The following is a 25,002-nucleotide window of genomic DNA, read 5'->3' as shown; positions in this document are numbered from 1 at the left end:
TTGCTACAATGGATAAAAGGATGGTTGAGTGGAAGAAGACAGAGAGTGGTAATCAGTGGACATTGCTCTTTGTGGCCTAGTGTTATTAGCAGAGTCCCCCAGAGTTCATTGTTGGGCCCATTGTTGTTTTCTATATTTATCAGTGATATTGAAGGTATATCAGGGTTAATGTCTAAGTTTGCAGATGATAAGAAGGTTGGCAGGGTTGTTAATGACAGTAATGATAATACGTTACTGCAACAAGATCTGGAAAAGTTGAGCAGATGGGCTGAGAGGTGGCAACTGAAGTTTAACATTGACAAATGTGAAGTACTGCATATGGGTAGCAGTAACCCCACAGTAACGTACCAAGTACGTTACTTGTGTGGTACTGCACTCAGGATAGTGGAAAATGAAAAGGATCTGGGAGTAATTGTTTACAGTCAGATTTGAAGTTTTCTGAGTCGTGCGGACAGGCTGCAAGAATAGCTCATGTTGTATATCTTGTCAATGATATACAGGAATTTTGCTAGCAGGGATAAAGAGGTGATTGTCCCCTTGTATAAGGAAATGGTCAGGCCAAACCTTGAGTACTGCATAGAGGTCTGGAGGTCTCATTTTAGGAAGGATGTAGAGCTGGCTGCTGGTACGAGTACAGGGACGGACAACGAGATTGATGAGTAGTACAAAGGGTTGCTGTTACCAAGAAAGACTTAAGTTCTGCAAATTGCAGCATCTGGAGACTAGGCACCTGCAAAGCTATCTAATTGGGGTGTATAACCCTTGAATGGTTTGATCAAGTTCAGTGCTGATGGGATTCTTCCTCTTGCTCAGATTACTTAACTGAGGGGACATAAATTCAAATTAAGGAAAGACAATGATAAAGTAGATGTGTGGAAATTTGCCTTTAGCCAGTGGGTGGTTGATAGTTGGAACAAACTTCCATCTGTTGTAGTAGAGGTAAACTTAAATAAGTTCAAGGCAGAACTAGACAAACATTTGGAGTGAATGGATGGGTGAAATGGAAAGGTTTTTTTTTTTTTTTTTTTGGCTGACACTATGTACGCTTGCTTTTTTGCATCATATGTCCCTCTGTTAATGCTGAAAAAAAAAAAAAAAAAAAAAACCTCAAAATTATTTCAAAAACGAACCAGCTTTGGAAATACACAGCCACACACTGTAGTGTCAGTAAAAAATGTACAAGTTTTAACTTTTGGTTAGGACAACTATTGCTGACATAATGTGGTTTGCGGGAAGTTGATGTTATCCAGATTTAGATAATGATACTTGTTTTTCTCTTATATATCTATATTTAGATGTGCTAGACAGGATAAGAAGGGGGGTGAGGAGTCTGTTACTTGTCAAAAGTAACCTGTGCAAAACAAGAGCATTCTCATATTTGGAACTAATGCATGTAAGTATTGATCCTGCATGTTGTGAGATAATAGGAATCAAAGGGGAAACGATAGTGGAAGGTGTGCTACAAACCAAGAAAACTGTGAAGAGTTTAAGCTACTGAATAAAAGTACTCCATAATTATTCAGTTTAAGCTACTGAATAATTATGGAGTTCCTGTCAAAATATTGATAACAATGTGATGAGAGTACACACATGATGAGAGTTTTTATATACAAATGGTATGGAGTAAATGAGTGAGAATGTTATGGGAGGTTTCAGCTCTCCTTGTAGCTAAAAGTTTCCACACGAACTAATACATAAATAATTACATTCAAGATTTCACATCTAGATATTCAAATGTCTGAGAATTGAGAACCTGTTCATTTTTTTACACTTTTGTATTATCCTTCATATCGACATATGAAGGATAATACAAAACTGGACATATTATCTAGATGTCCAGTTTTGTTCTCCAACTGGACATATTATCTAGATGTTCTGGGGACAGAAAGGTTTCAAGTGAACGGGTAGGTAATGCCACGGAAGAGAGCCTAAAAAACTTCAAGGGTTGTGTTAGGGTAGTTAAATATACAAGAACAGTAAGTCTTAATTGTTTATATAGTAATGTTATAAGTGTCATCAATAAAATGAGCGAATTCGAACTGCTGGTTAAAACAAGTAACGCGGACATAATAGGGCTTACGGAGACGTGGTGCCATCTGGAAATTGGGGATGATGAGTTTCAGTACGGCTTGTGTAATGTATTTAGGAAGGATAGGGTAGATAGAAGGGGTGGTGGGGTAATGCTTCTTATCAGAAGCAGCCTGAGTGCGACAATAGCTTTCCCGGATAGTTGGAAACGAAGGTATAATGCGAGTAGGAGTAATCTACAGACCATGTGATTGTGAAGATTATGACAAAAGCCTCTACATGCAAATGGAATGGGCAAGTAAGCATCAATGCCTTATTATGGGTGATTTCAATTTGCTTCTAATTGATTGGAGTAAATGGGAAGGAAACTCGACATGGGGAACAAAATTTTTAAATCAACCAGATGACTGTTATTTGTATCAGCATGTCAGGGAAAGTACTAGAGAAAAGAATATCCTAGACCTAATCATCACCCATGAATCAGATGACATAACAGGGCTGACAGTAGAGGAACCAGTAGCAAGAAGTGATCACGGAGTTCTACGGTGGATGATGATGATGAGAGAAGTAGCAGTAGTAAAAGGCAAAGGAATGGGTTTTAATTTCAGAAAAGGAAATTACGATGCCTTAAGGTACAACATGGCCTCTATTAACTGGATAGATATCGCACAAAGAATGAATACAATTGAACTGTGGTATGCTTTTAAAACATTAATCACAGATGCCTTGAATGCATATTTACCATTAAAAAAAATACTCCACGAGTAAGGTTCCAAGTTGGATGAATAGTGAAGTTGCAACATTACTTGAGCAGAAAAAGGTGGCATGGAAAGGTTACAGAGTAATAAAAAGTACTAAAGCCTATAACAGCTACAAGATGATCTGTAATAGAGCCACAGAAAAGGTTCGACAGAAAGGCAGTTATGAGAAAACACTAGCAAACAGAGCAAAGAGGGGGGGGGATAAGGAATTCTTCACATATATAAATGTCAAGAACAGCAGGACAAACCTGATCAGACCTTTACGTAAGGGAAAGGAGATAGTATTAAATACACCAGCTGCCGTTGCAGATGAACTCAACAGTTATTTTGCATTGATATTTACAAATGAAAAACCTTTTGTGGCAATGGGAAATTGTGGGAGCGAAGTTGAAAAATATGTAATTAATGATACTGAAATTTCGCAAGATTATTTAATGAAAAAACTTTCGAGCCTATATGCCAGTAAGGCTCCTGGAGTTGATGGAATATACCCTATAATCTTAAGGGAGGCTGCAAGTGAGTTCATTGAACCATTGAGGCTAATTATGTGAGCATCACTAGACTCTGGGGAGATTCCGTTGGATTGGAAAATTGCCAATGTATCTCCCATACATAAGGGTGGCTCTAGGAGTGAAGTGGGAAATTATCGACCTGTCAGTTTAACTTCAGTGGTAGGGAAAATCATGGAGGCAATGATCAAGGGTGGAATTCAGGATCATTTGGATAGAATTGAAATTCTCAAGAATACTCAGCATGGTTTTGTAAAGGGAAAATCATGTTTAACAAATCTGGTTTGCTATTTTGAAAGGGTCACTCACGAGCCGGATTTAGGGAATAATTTCAACATTGTTTATTTAGATTTCAGCAAAGCTTTTGACTCAGTCCCACATGAGCGGTTGCTATATAAGCTGGAACAGGTTGGAATCACTGGGAAAATCCTTAGATGGATAGCAGGATGGCTTCAGGCAGGAGGCAGAGGGTTGTAATAAATGGCTATTCCTCAGATTGGGTTGATGTAAGAAGTGGGGTTCCCCAAGGATCAGTATTAGGACCACTGTTGTTTTTAATTTTCATAAACGACATCGATGAAGGGATAGAGGGCATGATGTCTAAATTTGCAGATGATGTTAAAATTGGTAGAGTAGTTAATGATCACTGTCAAGCTGAGCTTCTTCAGAGAGACCTAGATAGATTTCAGGAATGGTCAGAAAAACGGCAGCTATGCTTTAATCCAACAAAGTGTAAGGTATTACACCTGGGAAACAGTAATCCCAAAATAACTTATTCACTTGGTGGAGTTCAACTAAACCCAGTACTGGAGGAAAGGGACTTGGGTGTTACGACACGGTCAGACATGAAATTCTCTGAGCATTGTAATCAGGTTGCAAGGAAGGCCCATGGTGTCCTATCGATGATCTATCAAACTTTTGCAAGTAGAGATAGGGACGTGATAATCCCATTATATAAGGCTTTTGTTAGACCACACTTGGAATACTGTGTTCAAGTATGGAGACCGCACCTAAAGAAAGACATCGAGCTTCTTGAAAGGGTGCAAAGACGTTTAACTCGCCTGGTGAGATCGGCAAAAGGGCATCCTTATGAAGAAAGACTTCGAATATGTGGGTTGCAGAGTTTGGAAACTAGACACCTTAGAGGAGATTTGATTGAGGTGTTTACGGATCTGAGAGGCATCAGTAAAATGAATGAGGACGAAATTTTCAAGATTATAAATGATGCTAGAACTAGGGGACATAAATTCAAGTTACGGGGGGAAATGTTTAGATTGGACTGCAGGAAGTTTTATTTTAGCCAGCGAGTTATAAATTACTGGAATAAGTTGCCTACATGGGTGGTAGAGGCTGACAGTTTGAGGAAATTCAAAGGTTATCTGGATAGTACCTTCGGGTGAGGGAGCGCATAGGATGATAGGTTTAATTTACTTTTTGTTTTATTAATTATTATTATTTTTTTTTTATCATTGTTTTATTCAGTTTTTTTTTTTTTTTTTTTGGCTGGTGCAACATAAGCCATAGGCTTTCTTGCACCATGCAGCCATAACTAATATTAATACTAATATAAACCTCAAAAACAGTTTTATACTTTGGAAGACAAATGCCTCGTGGAAACATTTGAATGTGGTATTATTATTATAGTACTACAGTAAAGATTATAATAATGTGTTGTGGAATGGAACAGCTATCAGAGAGTTACAAAGTATTCTTTGTATTTTATGGAATACAGAAATACAGGTATTTTTTTCAAACTCCAAAAATAGTCGTGACATTGCATAGCGTAAAACTATTGGCTTTATTGCTAAAAATTTGCACTGCTACTTACGTTTGAGAGGTTGCATTCGGTGTGCTATAATTTTCAGAATATTGAGAAATAACTACATTCCAAAATCCTTGACATTCTGAAAATTCATAAATGATAGTTGAAAAGTAAAAGCGAACACTTACTTTTGGGCTGAGCTGTAAATCAGAACAAAACTCAAAATTTTATTGAAAGTTTATTCAATGTATATAATCTAACCCTCAAAATGAATAAATAAATAAATAAAATTTTAAAAAAATGTGTATCATGCTTTAAACACAAATGAAGCATTGGTACTAATATCCCAGATTTCAGTCAGTGTGCCAACAGAGTCGAGAAGTTCATTTCATGTGTCCATACTTTTTTTTACACTGCTCATATACTGACTACTTAAGAATACATTGCAACACAGCACTTGGGTGCTTTTTGAACACTTACGTGCATAATGGCAGAGCACTTAGAGTACTGTTTGGCGCTTATATGCATCAGATACACTGAACATGTTAATTATTAGTTTATTTTAGAAGTGCCAGGCAAAAGGATTCTGTTTAATTATGCAACTGTTTTCATATCCAAGTATATTATCAGTACATTGCCAAATCCTGTGTTTTCTTCTAATATCTGTGTAATTATGTGATTTCAATATACAGTCGAACTTGGTTGTAATGAGCACGGAAATAATGAGATCACAGCTGTAATGAGCAAAAAGCCATAATGATTTTAATTTACGTGTATTTCCCATACAATTGCTTTCTGTTGTAACGAGCATACTACATGATATACTGAACAAATTTTGGTAACTGTGCAAACATTCTTAATTGCTTGGGGTCGATAAAACCCAATTCTTGGAATAGACCAAAATGAAAAAGGCGACTTAGCTTTTATGACCACCTGCATTGCAACGGATTAGCAGCCGGTTTATGTATGACCTTGTCCTTTTGGGAATGGGGCTATACAATAATGCATTGGCATTCCGCTTGTCGCGTTATCCTATTTACAGATTGTCTTGTATTCACTGAACCATAAATTTATTTCGAGGCTTCTAAGAATTTTGGAAACAGGACTTCTGAGAACATTGTTTGAATTTCGGGACTTCTAAGAACTTTGTATGCGGATCACTTTATCATTTTAAAGTAACATCAGTTAGAAATGAAGCCTTCCTTCGGAAACATGTCTACTAACAAAAGAAAGTCTCTCTCGATTTGCAAAAAAAATCAAAATTATTCGTGAGTTAGAACGTGGTGCAAAAAATGTTGAACTGTGTAAAAAGTTTTCTTTGTCCTCTTCAAGCGTATTGACATTGTGGAAGAATAAAGATGTTTACATACCGGCACTGGAAAAGAACATAACTAGAAAAAAAAATTAGAAAGTGTGAGGTTACAAACGTTGATGAAGCATTGCTTCAATGGTTTGCCACAGAAAGAAGTAATGGATTTTCAATAGACTGTTCGATCTTGAAGGCTCAAGTGGAAAAATTTGCTTAAAAAAAGTTTGGACGTGACGATTTTGTGTGTAATAATGGTTGGCTCGATCGATTTAAAAACCGACATAATATTGGTTATGCAAAAATTAGTGGAGAAGATCCAATAATGGCAAATGAATGGATTGATCATGTTTGGGCAAAAATCAGGAAAGGTTTCAATGACGAAGACATCTACAACAGTTGTACTACTGCAACAGGATTTAGAAAATTTGAACAGATGGGCTGAGAAATGGCAACTGAAGTTAACATTGACAAATGTAAAGTACTGCATATGGGCAGAAGTAACCCCAGAGGAATGTACCAACTGTGTGGTACTGCATTTAGGGTAGTAGAAAATGAAAAAGACCAGGGAGTGATTCAGATAAGAAGTTTATTGAGCAATGCAGACAGGCTGCCAGAGCGGATCATGTGGTATTGTCAATGATAGACAGGAATTTTGCTATCAGGGAAAAGGAGGTGATTATCCCTTTGTATAAGGCAATGGTGAGGCTATGCCTCGTGTACTGCATACATGTCTAGAGGCCTCATTTTAGGAAGGATGTGGAGTTGCTTGAGCATGTACAAAGAAGGGCAACAAGATTGGTGAGGGGAATAAAGGGGTGCTCTTACCAAGAAAGGCTTAAGTTTTGCAAATTGCAGCACCTGGAGATTTAGACACCTGCGAGGTGATCTGATCGAGGTGTATAAAGCCTTGAATGGGTTGAGCATGCTGAATTCTGATGGGATTCTTCCGCTTGCTCAGATTATGAACCTGCAGGGGCATAAATTCAAATTGATGAAAGACAGTTGTAGAATAAATGGGTGGAAATTTGCCTTTAGCCAGAGGGTGGTTAATTGCTGGAACAAACTTCCATCTGTCATTGTGGAAGTTGATAAATAAATTCAAGGAGGAACCGGACAAACTTATAAAGGGAATGGTTGTGTGAAATTTTTTTTTTTTTTGTGCTGATGCTACATAAACTCATACGCTTGCTTTCTTGCATTACGTGTCTCTATTACTGCTATTACAACAACTCTGACAAAATGACTTTTTTATAATTTGACACCTGACAATACATTTAAATTCAAAAGGGAAAAATGTGTTGGTGGAAAAAAATCAAAGGCCTGCTTGACAGTGTTCATATGTGCAAATATGACAGGAACTGATAAAACAAAAGTGTTTGTTATCAGAAAATCGTTAAAGCCTTGGTGTTTCAAAAAATGTGAGGAAACTTCCTGTGGATTACACTGCAAGAAAGAAAGCTTGGATGACTTCAGATATTTTTCGGAATACGTAAATGGTTGGAATAAGGAGCTGTTCAAAAATAAGAAAAATATTTTATTGTTAATTAATAACTGCCCTGAATAACCCCAGATTCAAAATTTGTCCAACATTAAGCTAGTGTTTCTGCTTCCCAATGCAACATCAATTTTACAACCAATGGGCAGGAGCAGCAGTGTGTAGCACAAGCTTCTTGATTAGACCGGGGTTTGAGCCCATGAACCACCAAATACGGAGGATGTGGAAAGGGTAGGGAATGACCACCGCATATCCCCAGAGCAATATGGTCTTAGTTGCTAATGCTCCTAAAAACCAAACAACAACAACAACAACCAATGGACATAGGTGTAATCAATAGTTTGAAAGGATTTTATAAAAGATTTCTAGTTCTGTTCTACATCTGATCAGTCAAAGAGAACAGAAACTTACCGAGTCTATCAGTATTGGATGCTATAAATTTATTGAATGATGCGTGGAACAATATTACTTCGACAACCATATCGAATTGCTTCAAGAAATTGAAATTCAAATGAAATTTCAATTGTAGATGAAGAAAACAACTTACCATTATCCAAATGGTTGCTACGTAACAAAGTTGTAGATTGTTTAATAAGATAACATCGACAAATTTGTACGAGTCGATGACAACCTATTTACAAGTGGTCTTCCAGCAGAGAGTATGATGATATGACAACAGTTGAAAGTGAATCAAAACCGGTGCCGACAATCTCACAAGCTCAAGGTGCAATGAACTGAGACAAGTAATGAGACTTTTAACGCATTGAGTGTTTTAGGGGAGAACATAAGGAATATCAAAGCAAAATCTTTAAAACAAACATCAATTTTAAGATTCATAAATAAAGACTAATTGAAATCGTGTTTATTATTAAATAGTATTGTTTTTAATTATAGAAAAATAACTTGTGTTTAATGTTAAGTGTATTGTAGTTTATACAAGCATATTAATACAAATATAATATGTAGGTATATACAGGTAGCCCTCGATTTACATTGGGGTTAGGTTCCTGGGGGGACAGGCACAAATGGAACCCTTTATATAATGGAGTCAATTGGAAATCACAGGGTTAGGTTCCGGGCACCAAAAATTTTACCTACCACTTTGCATCGACTGTTTTATTTTATTAGCATTCTTGATAGTTTTAGTAATAGTTGATGGAGGCATATTCATAGCCCTACAGAAACATTAGGGCAGTTTTCATCAGATTCTATCCTCCGAATATTGCACTAGGATTCAATTAACTACTTTTACCAGACATGGTGTCTTTATTCTATTAAATTGTAGATGACTTTCATCAACCGGTGAAATACCACCACTTTGCTTATTGGAGGCTTGTAGTGGTGAAACCCATGTTTAGTCTCTAGAGCAAAGTTTCCGGCATCCCCCTCCCCCCATACTTCTCCTTCAACCCATGCTTTTTTAACTCAAGCACGGTACTAAGTACTATAGGTTCTAATACCTCTCGTGTTTGGGGTTCACATAAAAAAAAAAAAAAAAATTAAAAAGTATTGTTTTTAATTATGGACAAATAAATTATGTTTAATGTTAAGTGTATTGTAGTTTATACATTTATAACACAATTGGAAAAAACTACACACAGCTATTACTATTATTATTAATTTATTTATTAATAGCACAATTAATAAAAAAATGTTAGTGTAATAAATTTCCAACACATGTAAATAGCGTAAACAACAACCAGCTGAATGCTTCACAGCATGGAACTTTACTACCCACATCCACGAATGGTTACTTTGAGGGCAGGAATCTTTCTTGTCTCTGATACGAATGCGCTAATTGCTGATTGGCTCCGATTGTCCTAAATCACATGAACAGTGTACGATACATAGCACAGTATGATGCTGATAAATTTTGTCTGACAATTTTAAACTTTCAATTTATAAAAAAATTGCAAAAATAAATAAATAAAAATGGCGTTGTGGTTAGTGATCAGTGCTATTGCGAATCGACGCAAATCGGACCGGCGCAAAACGAAGGCTACCTGTACTTATATTATTTTTTCTCTAATATTTCTTGTTTTTTGACTATCTTTTTTTATCAAGTTATTGAGAATTTAAAAAAATAGGAGGTAGTTTAACTCATCACTGATATGAAGTGTTCATTGTTTAACGGCCCCCGGGGGGGGTCCCATCTCCGCTATCACGGATATAGTGAGTAACATAACCAAGTTCAACTGTGTATATACATATATATATATATATATATATATATATATATATTTCTGCTTTATATGAATTTAGGTTCTTCCTGAAGTAATTCGTACTAGTGTATATTTATAAAATAATTCATTCTTTACATTTTCATAAATATCTCCCATTTCAGAACACTGAAAATGATGGGGTAAAATTTTTAGATCAGGAAGCTGAATTATCTGGTAGCAGTGTATCTGAAGATGAAATTGATAGCAGTCAGGTGGATAAATACGAAGACAGCTTTATTGATGATATCCAGCAGTCTCAGAAAGAAGGTATGTGTTTTATAGTATGAAACCACTTGGTCATTCCAGTTATGATTGTCTGCCATCCTTCCTACTACTTGTTCAATGTAACTAACTCTTAATCTAAGGTGTATTCAGTTTCATACCAATTGTAAATTACAAACTAGCAATTTGGTGCATGTTATTATTTCTATTTCAATAAATAAATGGTGTGAAAAATCATTCTACAGCCATATAGGTTATGAAAGTTAAAAAAAAAATTGCCATTACAATTTTTTTATGCTATTTTAGTTTTATAGTGCCACATAAACAAAAATTAATTATTTAATTTTATGCTGGTTTAGTTAAATTTGGTACATAAAATTTACTATGAGTAACTGTATAACTAGTGTCTCATATTAGAGATGAATTAGGGCTGCCATAGCCAATTAGTCAAACATCAAGGGTACATTTGTATGCACATTTGGGTTTACAGTGGCTGAAGCTCATTTGGCTACTAAATACGTTGATGTTTTTATATCCTTTCTCTCTGGCTTGTGAAATCCCCTATATGGTCATCTGTGATATAAGCAAAATTTATTAATTTATATAATATTAATTATGAGGAATAAAAAAATTATAAATACAGTAAATACAATATTTGCGGTATCTGTATTCGCAGTTCCACATATTCGCGGTCGCTGATTTAATATGAAATGAAACCTAAAAAATTGCGAATTTTAAAGCGCTATAAACATTTTTCACTATAAAAAAACATGGGTGTGGTTAAAATCATCTTTCCCGGTCAAAACAGTGCTCAGTGGGTAGGGGGAGAGGGGTGACAAAATCGTGAGCGTGGATATTTCCCGCTAATCCTTGTTCAGTTTGTGTTATGCACTTGTCATGGAAGGTTTCGTTGTTTGCTTTTAAATGCTTATAAATTGAATAAATTTATAAATTGATATGCTTACAAAAGTGGAAAATCTACTGTTTTGCAGTGTGTTAGTGTAAACAGGCTTTTTCGAGCATGTTAACGGTTAAAAGAAAGTGACTTTATTGTGGACAAGTTCTTTTCTAACCCCTGCAAAAATATGGCTACAAATAACAAGGGAATTGTGAAAAGATCAAAGAAGGTGATGACATTAGCGAGTAAAATTGAGTTATTAGACAAAATTTCTAATGGTGAAAGTGTCTCGTCAGTTGTTGTTGTTGTTATTTGGTTTTTGGGAGCATTAGCAACTAAGGCCATATTGCTCCGGGAATATGCGGTGGTCATTCCATGACCTTTCTGCATCCTCCATATTTGGTGGTGATGGACTGGAACCCCAGTCTAATCAAGAAGTGTGTGCTAAGCACTGCTGCTCCTTCCCACCTGGCTACGGAGGCGCCTGTCTCGTCAGTGGAAAAACATTATAAAATCAATGAGTCAACGGTACGATCAATCAAGAAATCAAAATAAAAAATCCGTTGTAGTGTCCATGAAAACGCGCCAAGTGCTTCAAAATTTTTTTCTGTAACTCATGATGTTAAATTAGAAAAAATGGAAAAGGCTTTAAATCTGTGGATAGAAGACCGAACTCAAAATAAAATTCCATTAAGTTCACTTATCATTCGTCAAAAGGCAAAACACCTTTATCAGCACTTTAACAAAACTGGTGATAGCTCTGGTGGGATAAGTTTTTTTAGCTAGCAAAGGCGCTGGTTTGAAAGATTTGTTTGAAATTTCTAATAAATATTACATTTAATATTAAATTGTTTCTTATTTTCATTTCGATGACTTATGCTTGTATTTTACTATGTACTGTCTATGTACATAGTCATATTATGAAGGTACATATAATACATACATAGACAAAACTTTAGACTAATTTATTTTTTTCCTTATATATTTCATACTTTGGAACGGAACCCTTTTATTACTATGGGAGCCATAACTCAGTATTCACGTTTTCGGTATTCGTGGCATTTCTCAGAATAAGATCTGGTATGTGGGGGATTTTAATTTTGGTTTAAATTTATCTTCCAGTATTATAAATGATTTACAGAAGAAGAAATTACAGGTTTATAGTATTTTCAAACTTTCCTCCTCCTCTTTCTAGAAATGGAGCAAGATTGGATTATATTTTTTCAAATGATTTGGATCATTATATACTAGTAAATGAACTTGCTATGAATTTATGTTCATTATAGAGTATTCTCTCTCTCAGCAGCTGGTGAGATTGAATCTTCTTGTTTCTAAATGTTAATATACTAGGCAATTTTTTTCTGCCTAGTATATTAATACTTCTCAAGCTAATTTTGTCTTTGGAGTTTTTCTCTGGTCAATTTGTTTTGAGATTTCACTTATTTGGTTATGTTATGGTTCATTACCAAAGCACAAATGTATATGTAGGATTTCTCAGTGTAGTAAACCAGGTGAAATTAAAGGAAGGTTCATATAGGTTATTTAAGAAAGTTAGCTCTGAATTTATGGATAACTGTGATGAATGTTATAGGTTTTTTCCTAATGACAGTGGAATTTTGGGGTGGCTGGCTAAAGCTCAGGCATTATTTCACTTCATTTATTCACTTCTTTTCTTCTATCCAAGGATAGAAGAAAAGTTTTTCAGAACGAGGTTTCATTTCCTGATAATTTTAGTTTAGAGGATTGGATTGATATTGTTGTATGACCATAGAGTAATTCTATAGATGTTTTGGTGCTCTTGGTTTGTTGTTTGATGGATTTTCAGTGTTGGCTTCTTATTTCTATATCAGAAAATCAGTTTGAGGCTGTTATTAACCTGTTAAGGGATAGTTTTCAATTCAAGACAGTGATCAATCCTGATGCCATTCCTAGTTATGTAGCCAAATTTGCTGATTTTATATTTTTTATTTATTTTTATATCTTTATATGATGACTCTTTGATGGGCTTATTTTCCAGAGAGAGAGACAGCGTTATTCCTATTCCTCAGTTTGTTTTAAGAATACAAACTTTGATATGAACTTTGATATTATCTTAAAATTCAAACATGTAGTAATGATGCAATTGCACCAAACAGCGTCATAGTTTATATTTTACATGGTTTGATGTTTTCGTCCCTAAAAGTTTAATTTAATAAGTACACCTTTTGTCATCTGTCATATTGTGTAAATAAGTCACAACATTAGCTCTTATATCTCTGGGTACTTATGTCTAGATGGTACTCAACTGAGAATAAGTAACATTTGGCTTCTCTAATGGGGAAGTGTTACTTATTCAAAGTATAAGAGGCAGGCAACTCATGAAGAATTTCACAATATGAGATGTTATAATGATGCCTAATACAAAATTAAGTTTTTTAAAAATAGCCTATGTATTAATAATGAAATTGCACTAAACAACATCATTGCTTATCTTCTACTTAACCAATTTCATGCATTTGTAGATATGTAACAGTTTATAGGTTCCATATGGAATTTTTGGAATATTTCTTTAAGAAATGCTACATGTTATCTTTCTCATAATACATTTGTATTATTATTATTATATTGTTTTTTTTTTTTTTTTTTTTTTCTTTCTTTCTTTCTTTCTTTCAGATATGACTGCTGTATATCTTCATTCTGTTAAACCCTGTGCTGGGCCACCACAAAAATTTAAGCTTTGCTACGAGGGCCAGTATAATTCTAATGAAGTGTTATCTCAGGAATCAGAACCAGATCATTCTGACTACATGGAAGACAGTTTCTGTATTAATGATGATCATGTGAATTATGAAAGTGATACAGAGTCAGAGAGAGAAGAAAGACTTCAGAATAGGGAAAAGAATATCAAGAAAGGGAAAAAGCGAAAAAGAATTGTTATTTTAAGTGATTCTAGTGAAGATGAAATAAGCTTTGATAAAGATAGAAAAGAACATTTAGAACACAACTCTTTAGATTCCAGAAGTTGCACTGTGACATCTGAAAAATTTGATCATCCTCAGGAAAAACATCTTAACATTGATATTCTTGCTCAGAAAGAAATAAGAAAAAAAGGAAGAAAGAAATAAGAAAAAAAGGAGTAAGTAATCTGTATTTATTCTGCAAATATGTAACGAATTAAAATTACAAATTAACATATTAAAAGCTTGTATTCATTTGCACATAAGCTCTTATAAATATATAATTAACCTGTGGTGGTTATGGCAGCATGTCACCTGACAGGTTGACCCTCAATAATAACATTTCTGCATTAACTGTTAATCAGTGATTAGAAATCTGAAAAATTTTATACCTTCCTAAATCAAACTTTTACTGAAATAATTTCTGAGAGTGATTTTTTTTTTTTTTTTTTTACATTTTCATACAGAAATTGCTGCAAGAATCTGTTAGGTGACCTGCTACCATCTTTGCAACTATTTGGCCTTTTGCTTGAAGGGTGACATGGTAGAGTGGAAAAATGCCAGGCACCAATGCTATGCTTGCTTATAGTTTCAGGGTAATTGTTTTTCGTCTCCTCCTAGTTCAATCATTATCTACAGCCATAATCCTAGTTATTTTTGAAAGATTTATTAGTATTAGCAATGACTGCATAGTGCACGGATCCTATGGCTTATGCTGCAACAGCCTAAAAATAAATAAGGTAAAATAAATAAATAATAATAAGAAGAAAATTTTAAAATAAATAAATAATTAATAAAAAAAAAGGAAATAGACAATCTATGCTTTTCCCTCCTCCTGTAGGTAATTATCCAGCTAACCATTGAATTTCCCCAAACTGTCAGCCTCTACCACCCATGTAGGTAACTTATTCCAGTAATTTATAACTCGTTGGCTAAAATAAAACTTCCTGCAATCCAGTCTAAACATCTCCCCCAGTAACTTGAAATTATGGCCTCTGGTTCTTGAATCATTTATAACCATGAAAATTTTGTCCTCATTCATTTTACTTATTCCTCTCAGAGCCTTAAAACACCTCAATCAAGTCTCCTCTAAGGGGCCTAATCTCAAAGCTCTTCAACCCACATATTCAAAGTCTTTCCTCATATGGATGCCTTTTGCCGATCTCAACAGGCAGATTACCCATCTCTGGACCCTTTCAAGAAGCTCAACATCTTTTTTTAGGTGTGGTCTACATACCTGAATACTGTATTCCAAGTGTGGTCTAACAATAGCCTTATATAATGGGATTATGATGTCCTTATCTCTACTAGCAATTGTTCGATAAATCATCGATAGGACACCATGGGCCTTCCTTGCAACCAGTCTATAATGCTTGGAGAACTTCATGTCTGACCTTATCATAATACCCAAGTCCCATTCAACTCCACTAAGTGTATTATTATGGGATTACTGTTCCCCAGGTGAAATACCTTACACTTTGCTGGATTAAAGCATAGCTACAATTTTTCTGACAATCCATGTAGTCTATCTGGGTCACTCTGAAGAAGCTCTGCTTGGCGGTGATCATTATTTCTGCATATTGCAGTGTCTTGAAGTCAGGCACATTTAGTAAACGAAGTGCTGATGGCATTCTTCCTCTTGATTTGGCAACACACATTAGAGGTCATAATTTAACATTGAGGAAGGATAGTTACAGGATAGATGTGGAGAAAGGTGATATCAGGTAGTTGAATGTTGGAACAAATTTCTATCTGATATTGTGGAACTGGGTGTGGTTAATTTAACTTGAACTTCATCAGTGATAGTGTGCTGGGTCATGGATTTCCAACATGTGCCTACATGTTTCTCTGATTTCATCCCCTGTGACTTAGGTGTTCAGTTATTTGAAGGACCATGGTTTCTCACTGGGAAGTTTTGGTTTTTCATTTGTCAAAACAGATAAACTGACCATAGAATATACACAATTTACAGACAGCCTACTCTGCTAATATTTTCAGACTTGAAAAGCAACATCATGTGATATTGCTTTTCGGTTGCCAAACATTGCACCTTCTGTGTTCTTGAAATTGATCACTGATTTTTCTTTGTCGTTCTGATTTGGGGTTTAGGATTAAATTTCTACCTCATCTCTGTGGAACCCGTAGATTCCAAATTTGAATGTAATTCATGTTTCTTAGGCTAAGAGAGGGCTTGGAGTATAGGAACTTTAATTATAACCAACTTATATATCACCAAGAGATTTTTAAGTAGATAATTTAAATTGTTTTCAAAATAAGCAAATGATATATTTCCTATATAAGTTGCTAGAAGTGGAATGATAATGTCTTTTAAGTTGTATTGCATATTCTGCATGTGCTTGGTAGTTATACTTTGTTCTGCTTTTGTGTTAATTATAGGCCACTGCTCAGCTTATTTTGGTTGATTCTCAAGAGATTGCAGGGGGAAAGGTTTGTGAAATTTTATTTTCTTGTTTAGCTTAATCTTATGACATTTTTTTATGGTATTTTTCATAGTAATTTATATTATTTGAGAATTACATGACTAGTTTTAGTGGAATCATGAGAATTAATCGTGGAATCATAATGAGACACTTGACTGAATGTTTTTCTTATTTTGAACAAAATCAAAACTAGTGTATTTGATTCGAATATGTGCAAGTCACATGTATTAAACAGAAAAGGATATAATAATAATATGATTTTATTAGAATTCTGCAAAAAAAATGCATTTAGATACTAGATGTATTATTTTAAATCAAAGAATATAAATTACATGACTTGATAAACAGTAATAAAAAGCAGCATGCAGGATCTGATGGGTCTCCAGCTTTTTTTTTTTTTTTTTTCAATTTCTGGAAAACTTTGATTCTGTAATTTCTGGTTGCAGTAGCAGAATTTTACAGCCTGGCCATTTGTGAATGGAATGCATTAATTATTATGTGTAACTTTTTAAATTTTTAAATAAATAATTTTAAATTTAAAAGTCTTGTTTTTTTCACATCACTTTCAAAGAAAAAAAAAACAAAATATTAGTTCTATTCAAAATGAGATTAAAATTTCAATAAGAGCATGAAATTTAAAAATTAAATTTTTCACTTTTATTTTTGCTTATGTATTATGTATTTAAACAGAAATATGCAGAAACTTTTATTAATTTTGCTGAAAATAAGGGAGCGAAAAATCTATATAAATATAAACATGAAACTGTTAACCACTTCCATTTTAGAGTTGATAAAATTAATGTTGATAGTGAAATTTCAAAATTATATATGCACACATGTTTCTGCATATTAGCATTAGTAGAGGCATAGGATGCAAGGAAGCAAGCTTATAAAGCATCAGCCAAAAAAAAACAAAAAAAAACCTTCCCATTTCACCTATCCATTCGCTCCAAATGTTTGTCTAGTTCTGTCTTGAGTTTATTTAAGCTGTCCACTTCTATGACAGATGGAAGTTTTTTCCAGAAATCAACCACCTGCTGGCTAAAGGCAAATTTCGCAATTCTGTTGTACAACTGTCTTTTCTCAATTTGAATTTATGTCCCCTTGGGTGATTAATCTGGGCTAGAGAAAGAATCCCATCAGCATTGAGCTTGCTCAAACCATTCAAGGCCTTATACACTTCAATCAGATCACCTTGCAGGTGCCTAGTCTCCAGACACTGTAATTTGCATAACTTAAGCCATTCTTCATAAGAGCAACCCTTTGTTCCATTCACTAATCTTGTTGCTCTCTCTGTACTCTTTCCAGAAGCTCTACATCCTTCCTAAAATGAGGCCTCCAGACCTGTATACAGTACTCAATGTGTAGCCTAACCATTGCCTTATACAAAGGGATAATCACCTCATTTTCCTTGCTAGAAAAATTCTTGTATATAATTGACAAGACACCATGAGCTACTCTTGCAGAAAACTTCATATATGACTGCAATTACTCCCAGGTCCTTTTCATTCTCTACCATTACTCTGGGATTACTGCTACCCATATGCAGTACTTTACATTTGTCAATGTTAAACTTCAGTTGCCACCTCTCAGCCTATCTGCTCAACTTTTCTAGATCCTGTTGCAGTAGCGTACTGTCATTAGTGTAATTAACAACCCTGCCAACCTTCGTATTTTCTGCATTTTCTTCGTATTTTCTTAGACATTAAGCCTGATATACCTTCATCAATATCATTAATAAATATAGAAAACAACAATGGACCCAATACTGAACCTTGGGGAACTCCGCTAATAACACTTGTCCATGAAAAGCAGTGTCCATTGATTACCACTCTCTGTCTTCTCCCACTCAATCATCCCTTTATCCATAGCAGCAATTTTCCCCCAATGCCACACTGCTCCAATTTGTACAGCAGTCTTCCATGTGCAACAGTATCAAAAGCCTTCCTAAGATCCAAGTATATGATATCAAAATTATTCTTTGCATACAGTTCCTTTGTGACCATATCATAGTAACCAATCAGATTAGTCAGATTACTTCCCCTTAACAAACCCATGTTGTGTCTGAACTACAACTGAAGTCTTGTCTAGATGATCCTGTAGTGCTTCTTTGACCACTGTCTCCATTAATTTCCATGGAACAGAAGTTAAACTAACAGGTCTGTAATTACTTGGCCACCCTTTTGATCCTCCTTTGTGAATTGGGGTCACATTTGCACATCTCCAGTTCATGGGTACCTCCCCTGAGTCCAAAGAATCTATCATAATTATGGCTAAGTGTTTTCTTACTTCCTTTGTTGCCTCCTTTAATATAACTGGATAGATCCCATTCACTCCAGGTGGCTTTCTTATGTTTATCTTCAACAGTTTCTGCTCCACTTTGCCCTTAGTTATTACAAAATCATTTAGCTCACTGCCAGAGTTCAATACACCTTTATCATTCCCCTCCCTGAATAACTCATGTGTAAATGTAGATGCAGTATGCAGAAAATTCTATTAATTCTGCTGAACTTAAAAAAGCGAAAACTGTTTAAATATAAGGTATAAACATGAAACTGGTAGGCACTTCAACTTTAAGTTTATAAAATTGTTAATGTGCAAAATTTCAAAATTACGTGTGGTCACATATTTCTGCTTAAATATATATATATAAAAGATATCGTCATATAAAGCAGAACTTTGGCGTTGTTAACTAGAATAGCCCATCAAAATTTTGAGAAAAGACAAACCTGTAGGCATGCGTGTGTATATTTTATATTAACTTGTTATAATTGTATATTTCCTTTGTTCTTACAATTCTCAATACTCATGACCAAAGATATCATATCATCAATTAAATAATAAATGATAATAATAATCAAGACAACGAAATTATTTTTTACATAATAAATCAAGCATAAAATGAATAAAGTCTAACATTGCATATCAGAAGATTCTGTAGTTTTAGATTAAAAAAAAAAAAAAAAAAAAAAAAAAAGCTGATATGAAAAGTTGAGTACTTATTCATTTCACAAATGCTACACAAAAATAATTAAAAGAGTTGCAAAAACAACCCCTATTGAGAGTTCATGTGTTTTCAGCTAATTACTCTTCAAAAAACTTGAAACATTCCTTCCAATGCTGAGACAATGCCATTATTGCAAAGTTAGAGAGCATACAGATGGGTAACCTTGAATTGGAATGGCAATTGCTTGAAATATAAACATGAAATGTAAGCAGGACTCTGTGAAGAGCTGTGCTTACAAAGGAGAGAAAGTTACAAAAGTGGTCACATGAGACTTGTTAGTTTCTTTAAACTATTACTCTGAAAAACATAAAAAAATATTACTTCAGAAACAACTTGAGTTAAACTGGAATCTATATTTAGGAAGGTTAAGAAAGTTCTGGTCATTAATATTGAACCAACAATTAATGTGTAAATTTTCTGCATTTTCTTAAAGGGCACCTGATATGCCAGGTTAATGGGAAGAGTTAAGATGCCTTATTTAACTAAATATGGTTGATGTGACAATTATCATTTATTTATAATTACATTATTAAGACATTTGTTATTTTTGTTATTGTTCTTACTGGAATTCTCCAAGAAATATAATTTTAGGTATTAATATCATCACTGCCTGACTTGTTAACTTTCACAAATTTTATTTTTACCATCACCCAAATGAAATAGCATAGGAGAATAGACCTTTAAAAAATTCCAATTAGAAAATTACAGAGTGGATTTTCATGAGAAATTTGTACTGGGCATGAAAAAGGAAACATTTGCCTTTCAGAATTGATGAGTAACTAAAATTTCAGAGGTCTATGATAATCAGAGTTAATCATCAACCTTGTGCTATTGAAATAAAAAAAAAGAGCAGTTTCATCTGACATTACAACTGCCTTTTTGCAATTGAACAGTGTAATGTGAGACCTGGGATGATCGAAACATATACAGAGCTCCTGTGATTGAAGTTCACTTACTACAGAGAAAACTAACTGACATAAGACATTCAAATTTGAGTAGCACACTTGGAGATGATTTAGTTCCAAAAGTCATCACCAGTCACACCTATGATCTGCAAATGGATTGTGCATTGGCATACCGAGTATGTGCTTATGGCTTTTCTAAATAATTTTCAGTAATGTTGCAAATTTTACAGTGAATGCACCATTAAAAGGCTATGCACTACTGATGAAACAACTTCATCAGAATAACTGTAGATTCTTCATTAAGAGAGTATGTTTTAATGTACTTTTCTCATTTAGCAAAAAGATAAAATGAAAACGGTACTATTAAATTACAATATTACACAAACTAGAGATTAAACTGCAGTAATTTTAATAATAAATTCTAATTGCAATGGTTAGTATACTAAATAAATTTTACAAGGAAATTCCTATTTATGATTTATGAAGTTCCTGCCAAAATTAAATTACTGGCAGTAATGACTTGTGTATTAAGTATGTATTATACATATCAAATATGTATTAAGCTATAAATTTTAAAATATTTAGATAAATACAAAAATAAGCAAACCTACATGGTTAGGAATCTTAAAACTGTTTGTTTACTGCAATTTACAAGGTTAATTAAGCAAAAAAAAAGAAATAAATAATCATGTTTTGGTTTTTGTGGATGGAAAAAATCCCTTGTAGTCCCTTGATCTGCCCTCCAAATAAAATAGAATAGTTGCTTATTTAAAGCTCTGACTGAATTGCATGAAGAAAGTATTTCTCTTGAAGTATATTGTTTGTTTTAACAAATTGTGCTAAGTCACAGAAACATAGTTTGTGAATTTCCATTAACTCTTCTTAACACATTTGCTGCCTTTACACATATATTCTGTCTGCAATTCTGCCTAGACACAATAGGAAGGATTATATGCTTAAAGCCCTGTGGATTAACTCAAGACATTGAAGGACTCTGCAAGGCTTTTGGGGGTAAATTTTTATCAGCTTGGCCTGCTCTTGTAGGTAGAAAGAATTTGTTTGTAGAGACAGGATGCATTTAGACAAAGGTGGTGCAAGAGTTTTTGCCAGTATCATTAAGGATACATTAAAGGTTCGGGAAAACTGCTAGTTTAGGGGACAAGGTAATCTGATAATATTGGTCAAGGTAACGCTTGCACGTACCTCAAGAATTCTTATTTTTTACCGCAACAGATCATGTAGTAGTAGTAATGGAAGCATGTGATGCAAGAAAGCAAGTGTATCAGCTTATGTAACATCAGCCACAAAAAAAAGAAAAACAATTATTACAACTATTCCCTATAAAAGTTTGTCCGGTCCTCCTTGAATTTATTTAAACTATCAACTTCCACAGCGACAGATGGAAGTTTGTTCCAGCAATTAACCACCCATTGGCTAAAAGCAAATTTCCGCACATCTGTTCTACAACTGTCTTTCCTCGATTTGAATTTATGCCCCTCAGGTTCATAATCTGAGCAAGCAGAAGAATCCCATCAGAATTCAGCGTGCTCAACCCATTCAAGGCCTTGCATGCCCAACCCATTCAGATCACCTTGCAGGTGCCTAATCTCCACGTGCTGCAATTTGCAGAACTTAAGCCTTTCTTGGTAAGAGCACCCCTTTATTCTCCTCACTAATCTTGTTACCCTTTTTTGTACATGCTCAAGCAACTCTACATCCTTCCTAAAATGATGCCTCCAGACCTGTATGCAGTACTCGAGGCGGCGCCTCCGTAGCCAGGTGGGAAGGAGCAGCAGCAGTGCGCAGCACACGCTTCTTGATTAGACTGGGGTTCGAGCCCGTCACCACCAAATACGGAGGATGCAGAAAGGTCAGGGAATGACCACTGCATATTCACGGAGCAATATGGCTTTAGTTGCTAATGCCCCTAAAAACCAAATAACAACAACAGTACTCGAGGCATGGCCTGACCATTGCCTTATACAAAAGGGATAATCACCTCCTTTTCTCTGTTAGCAAAATTCCTTTATATATCATTGACAATACCTCATGACCTGCTCTGGCAGCCTGTCTGCATTGCTCAGAAAACTTCATAACACTGCATAATCACTCCCTGGTCTTTTTCACTTACTACCACCCTAAGAGTAGTATCATACAGTTGGTACGTTCCTCTGGGTTTACTTCTACCCGTATGCAGTACTTTGCATTTGTCATTGTTAAACTTCAGTTGCCACTTCTCAGCCCATCTGCCCAAATTTTCTAGATCCTGTTGCAGTAGCACACTGCAACAGGATCTAGAAAAAACAATCCTGCCAACCTTTGTATCATCTGCAAACTTCGACACTAAGCCTGATATACCTTCATTGATATTATTGATAAATATACAAAACAACAGTGGACCCAATACCGAATCCTGTGGGACTTCACTAATAACATTAGTCCACGAAGAGCAGCGTCCATTGATTACTACTCTGTCTTCTCCCACTCAACCACCCTTTTATCCATTGTAGCAACTTATCCTTAATACCATACTGTATTAATACGATAATGTTAGGATTATTGTATTAATTAGCATTGAACCATTACATTAGCATAGTGTTAGCATTGAACCATTAAGGCTAATTATGAGAGCATCACTGAAATCAGGAGAGATTCCGTTTGATTGGAAAAGTGCCAATGTGTCACCAATATATAATGGTGGTTCCAAAGGCGTAGTGTGAAATTACCAACTGGTCAGTCTAACTTCAGTAGTAGAGAAAGTCTTGGAGGCAATGATTATTTAGATTTGAATCTGAAGGATACACAATATGATTTAGTAAAAGGAACATCATGTTTAACTAATCTAGTTAGCTATTTTGACAGGGTCACTAATGAGCTGGATTTAGGGAATAATTTCAACATTGTTTATTTAGATTTCAGCAAAGCATTTGACTCAGTCCCACATAAGCAGTTACTTTATAAGCTGCATTAGGTTGGAATTACAGGGAAGCTCCTTAGATGTATAGCAGGATGGCTTCAGGGCAGGCAGCAGAGTGTTGTGATAAATGGTTATTCTTCAGATGGGTTACTGTAAGAAGTGGGGTTCCTCAAGTATCAGTATTGGGACCACAGTTGTTTTTGATTTTCTTAAATGACATTGATGAAGGGGTAGAAGTTGTGGTGTCTAAATTTTCAGATAATGTAAAGATCGGCAGAGTAGTTAATGATAACCACCAACAGAGCTTGGTGGTTATCATTAAGGGATGGTCAGAAAAGTGACAGTTATGCTTTAATTCAGCAAAATGCAAGGTCTTACACCTGGGAAATAAACAGCAACCCCAAAATAATTTATGCACTTGTTGTATTTGAACTTAAAGTTAGTAGTGGAAGAAAGGGACTTGGGAGTTATCATACAGTCAGACATGATGTTCTTCGAGCATTATATGCAGGTTGCAAGGAAGGCCCGTGGTGTCCTATCGATGATTTATCAAACATTTGCTAGAAGAGATAAAGATGTCATAATCCCATTATATAAGGCTATTGTTAGACCACACTTTGAATACTGTGTTCAAATATGATAGTATGAGCCAGAGCTGTAATGCTCAATACATTCTACATTGATATCAATATTTTTAAAATAATAAGAGAAGTTTACCTCAATATAATACGTAGAACACTTCTATATGATACTCTCCAGAAATTAAAACGAAAAAAATCGAAAATCTTACATTATAGTAAAAAATAATTAAAAATCAAATGAACACAACTAAAAATCAATCTAATGCAATTAAAAATTAAATAAATTAATTAAAAGAAATTTAACAAAAAAATTGCAAAGCGATTTTCCTTCCTCATTTTGCATTTTTTCGTTAAATTTCTTTTAATTAATTTATTTAATTTTTAATTGCGTTAGATTGATTTTTAATTATTTTTTATTGTAATATAAGATTTTCGATTTTTTTCATTCTAATTGCTGGAAAGTATCATACGGAAGTATTCTACATATTATATTGAGGTAAACTTCTCTTATTATTTTACAAATGTGTTCAAGTATGGAGACTGCATCTAAAAAAAGATGTCAAGCTTCTTGAACGGGTTCCAGAGACGGGTAACTTGCCTGGTGAGATCAGCAAAAGGGCATCCATACGAAGAAAGACTTCTAATACATGGGTTGCACAGCTAGGAAACTAGCCACCATAGAGGAGGTTGTTTAAGGCTCTGAGAGGCAAAAGTAAAATGAATGAGCATGAAATTTTCATGGTTATAAATGATTCTAGAACTAGGGGCCATAAATCAATACAAATGTTAATCGTATTTAGCAGTCATGGGCTTGAACCCTGGTCCACTCGAAGAGCGTGTGCTACTGCACTCGCGCTCCTTACCACTGGCCTTTAGAAACCTTCCATCTGATCAGTGATCACTGTTATGGATTCTGCCAGTGTCAATCCCTGGTGATATACTAGTTTTGTGTTACCCATCTATAATCAAATTCAATGGAAAAGGTTGGTGAAACTCAGACTTGCTCTTT

General features: G+C 34.8%; 2 protein-coding genes across 2 annotated transcripts in view; both read left to right on the top strand.

Moving 5' to 3' along the window:
- LOC150089864 (uncharacterized) overlaps positions 1 to 14,310 on the top strand; it is a 32,726-nt gene extending 18,416 nt beyond the window's left edge. Inside the window, exons 3-4 of the mRNA XM_090390114.1 lie at positions 10,209 to 10,353; positions 13,859 to 14,310. Coding sequence (XP_090246240.1) covers positions 10,209 to 10,353; positions 13,859 to 14,310 — 597 coding nt within the window. The remainder of the gene's footprint in view (positions 1 to 10,208; positions 10,354 to 13,858) is intronic.
- Positions 14,311 to 14,707: 397 nt separating this feature from the next.
- LOC150089863 (Fanconi anemia group M protein-like) overlaps positions 14,708 to 25,002 on the top strand; it is a 116,429-nt gene continuing 106,134 nt past the window's right edge. Inside the window, exons 1-2 of the mRNA XM_090368869.1 lie at positions 14,708 to 14,738; positions 16,540 to 16,590. Of these exons, the coding sequence (XP_090224995.1) occupies positions 14,718 to 14,738; positions 16,540 to 16,590 (72 nt within the window). The 5' untranslated portion in view covers positions 14,708 to 14,717. The remainder of the gene's footprint in view (positions 14,739 to 16,539; positions 16,591 to 25,002) is intronic.

The sequence above is a fragment of the Mastigoproctus giganteus genome, chromosome 2, assembly GCF_048544385.1.
Source record: "Mastigoproctus giganteus isolate SK-2022 chromosome 2, ASM4854438v1, whole genome shotgun sequence".
NCBI classification, from domain to species: Eukaryota; Metazoa; Arthropoda; class Arachnida; order Uropygi; family Thelyphonidae; genus Mastigoproctus; species Mastigoproctus giganteus.
The sequence above is the reverse complement of the archived record's forward strand: the minus strand, read 5'-3'. Positions and strand labels throughout refer to the sequence as shown.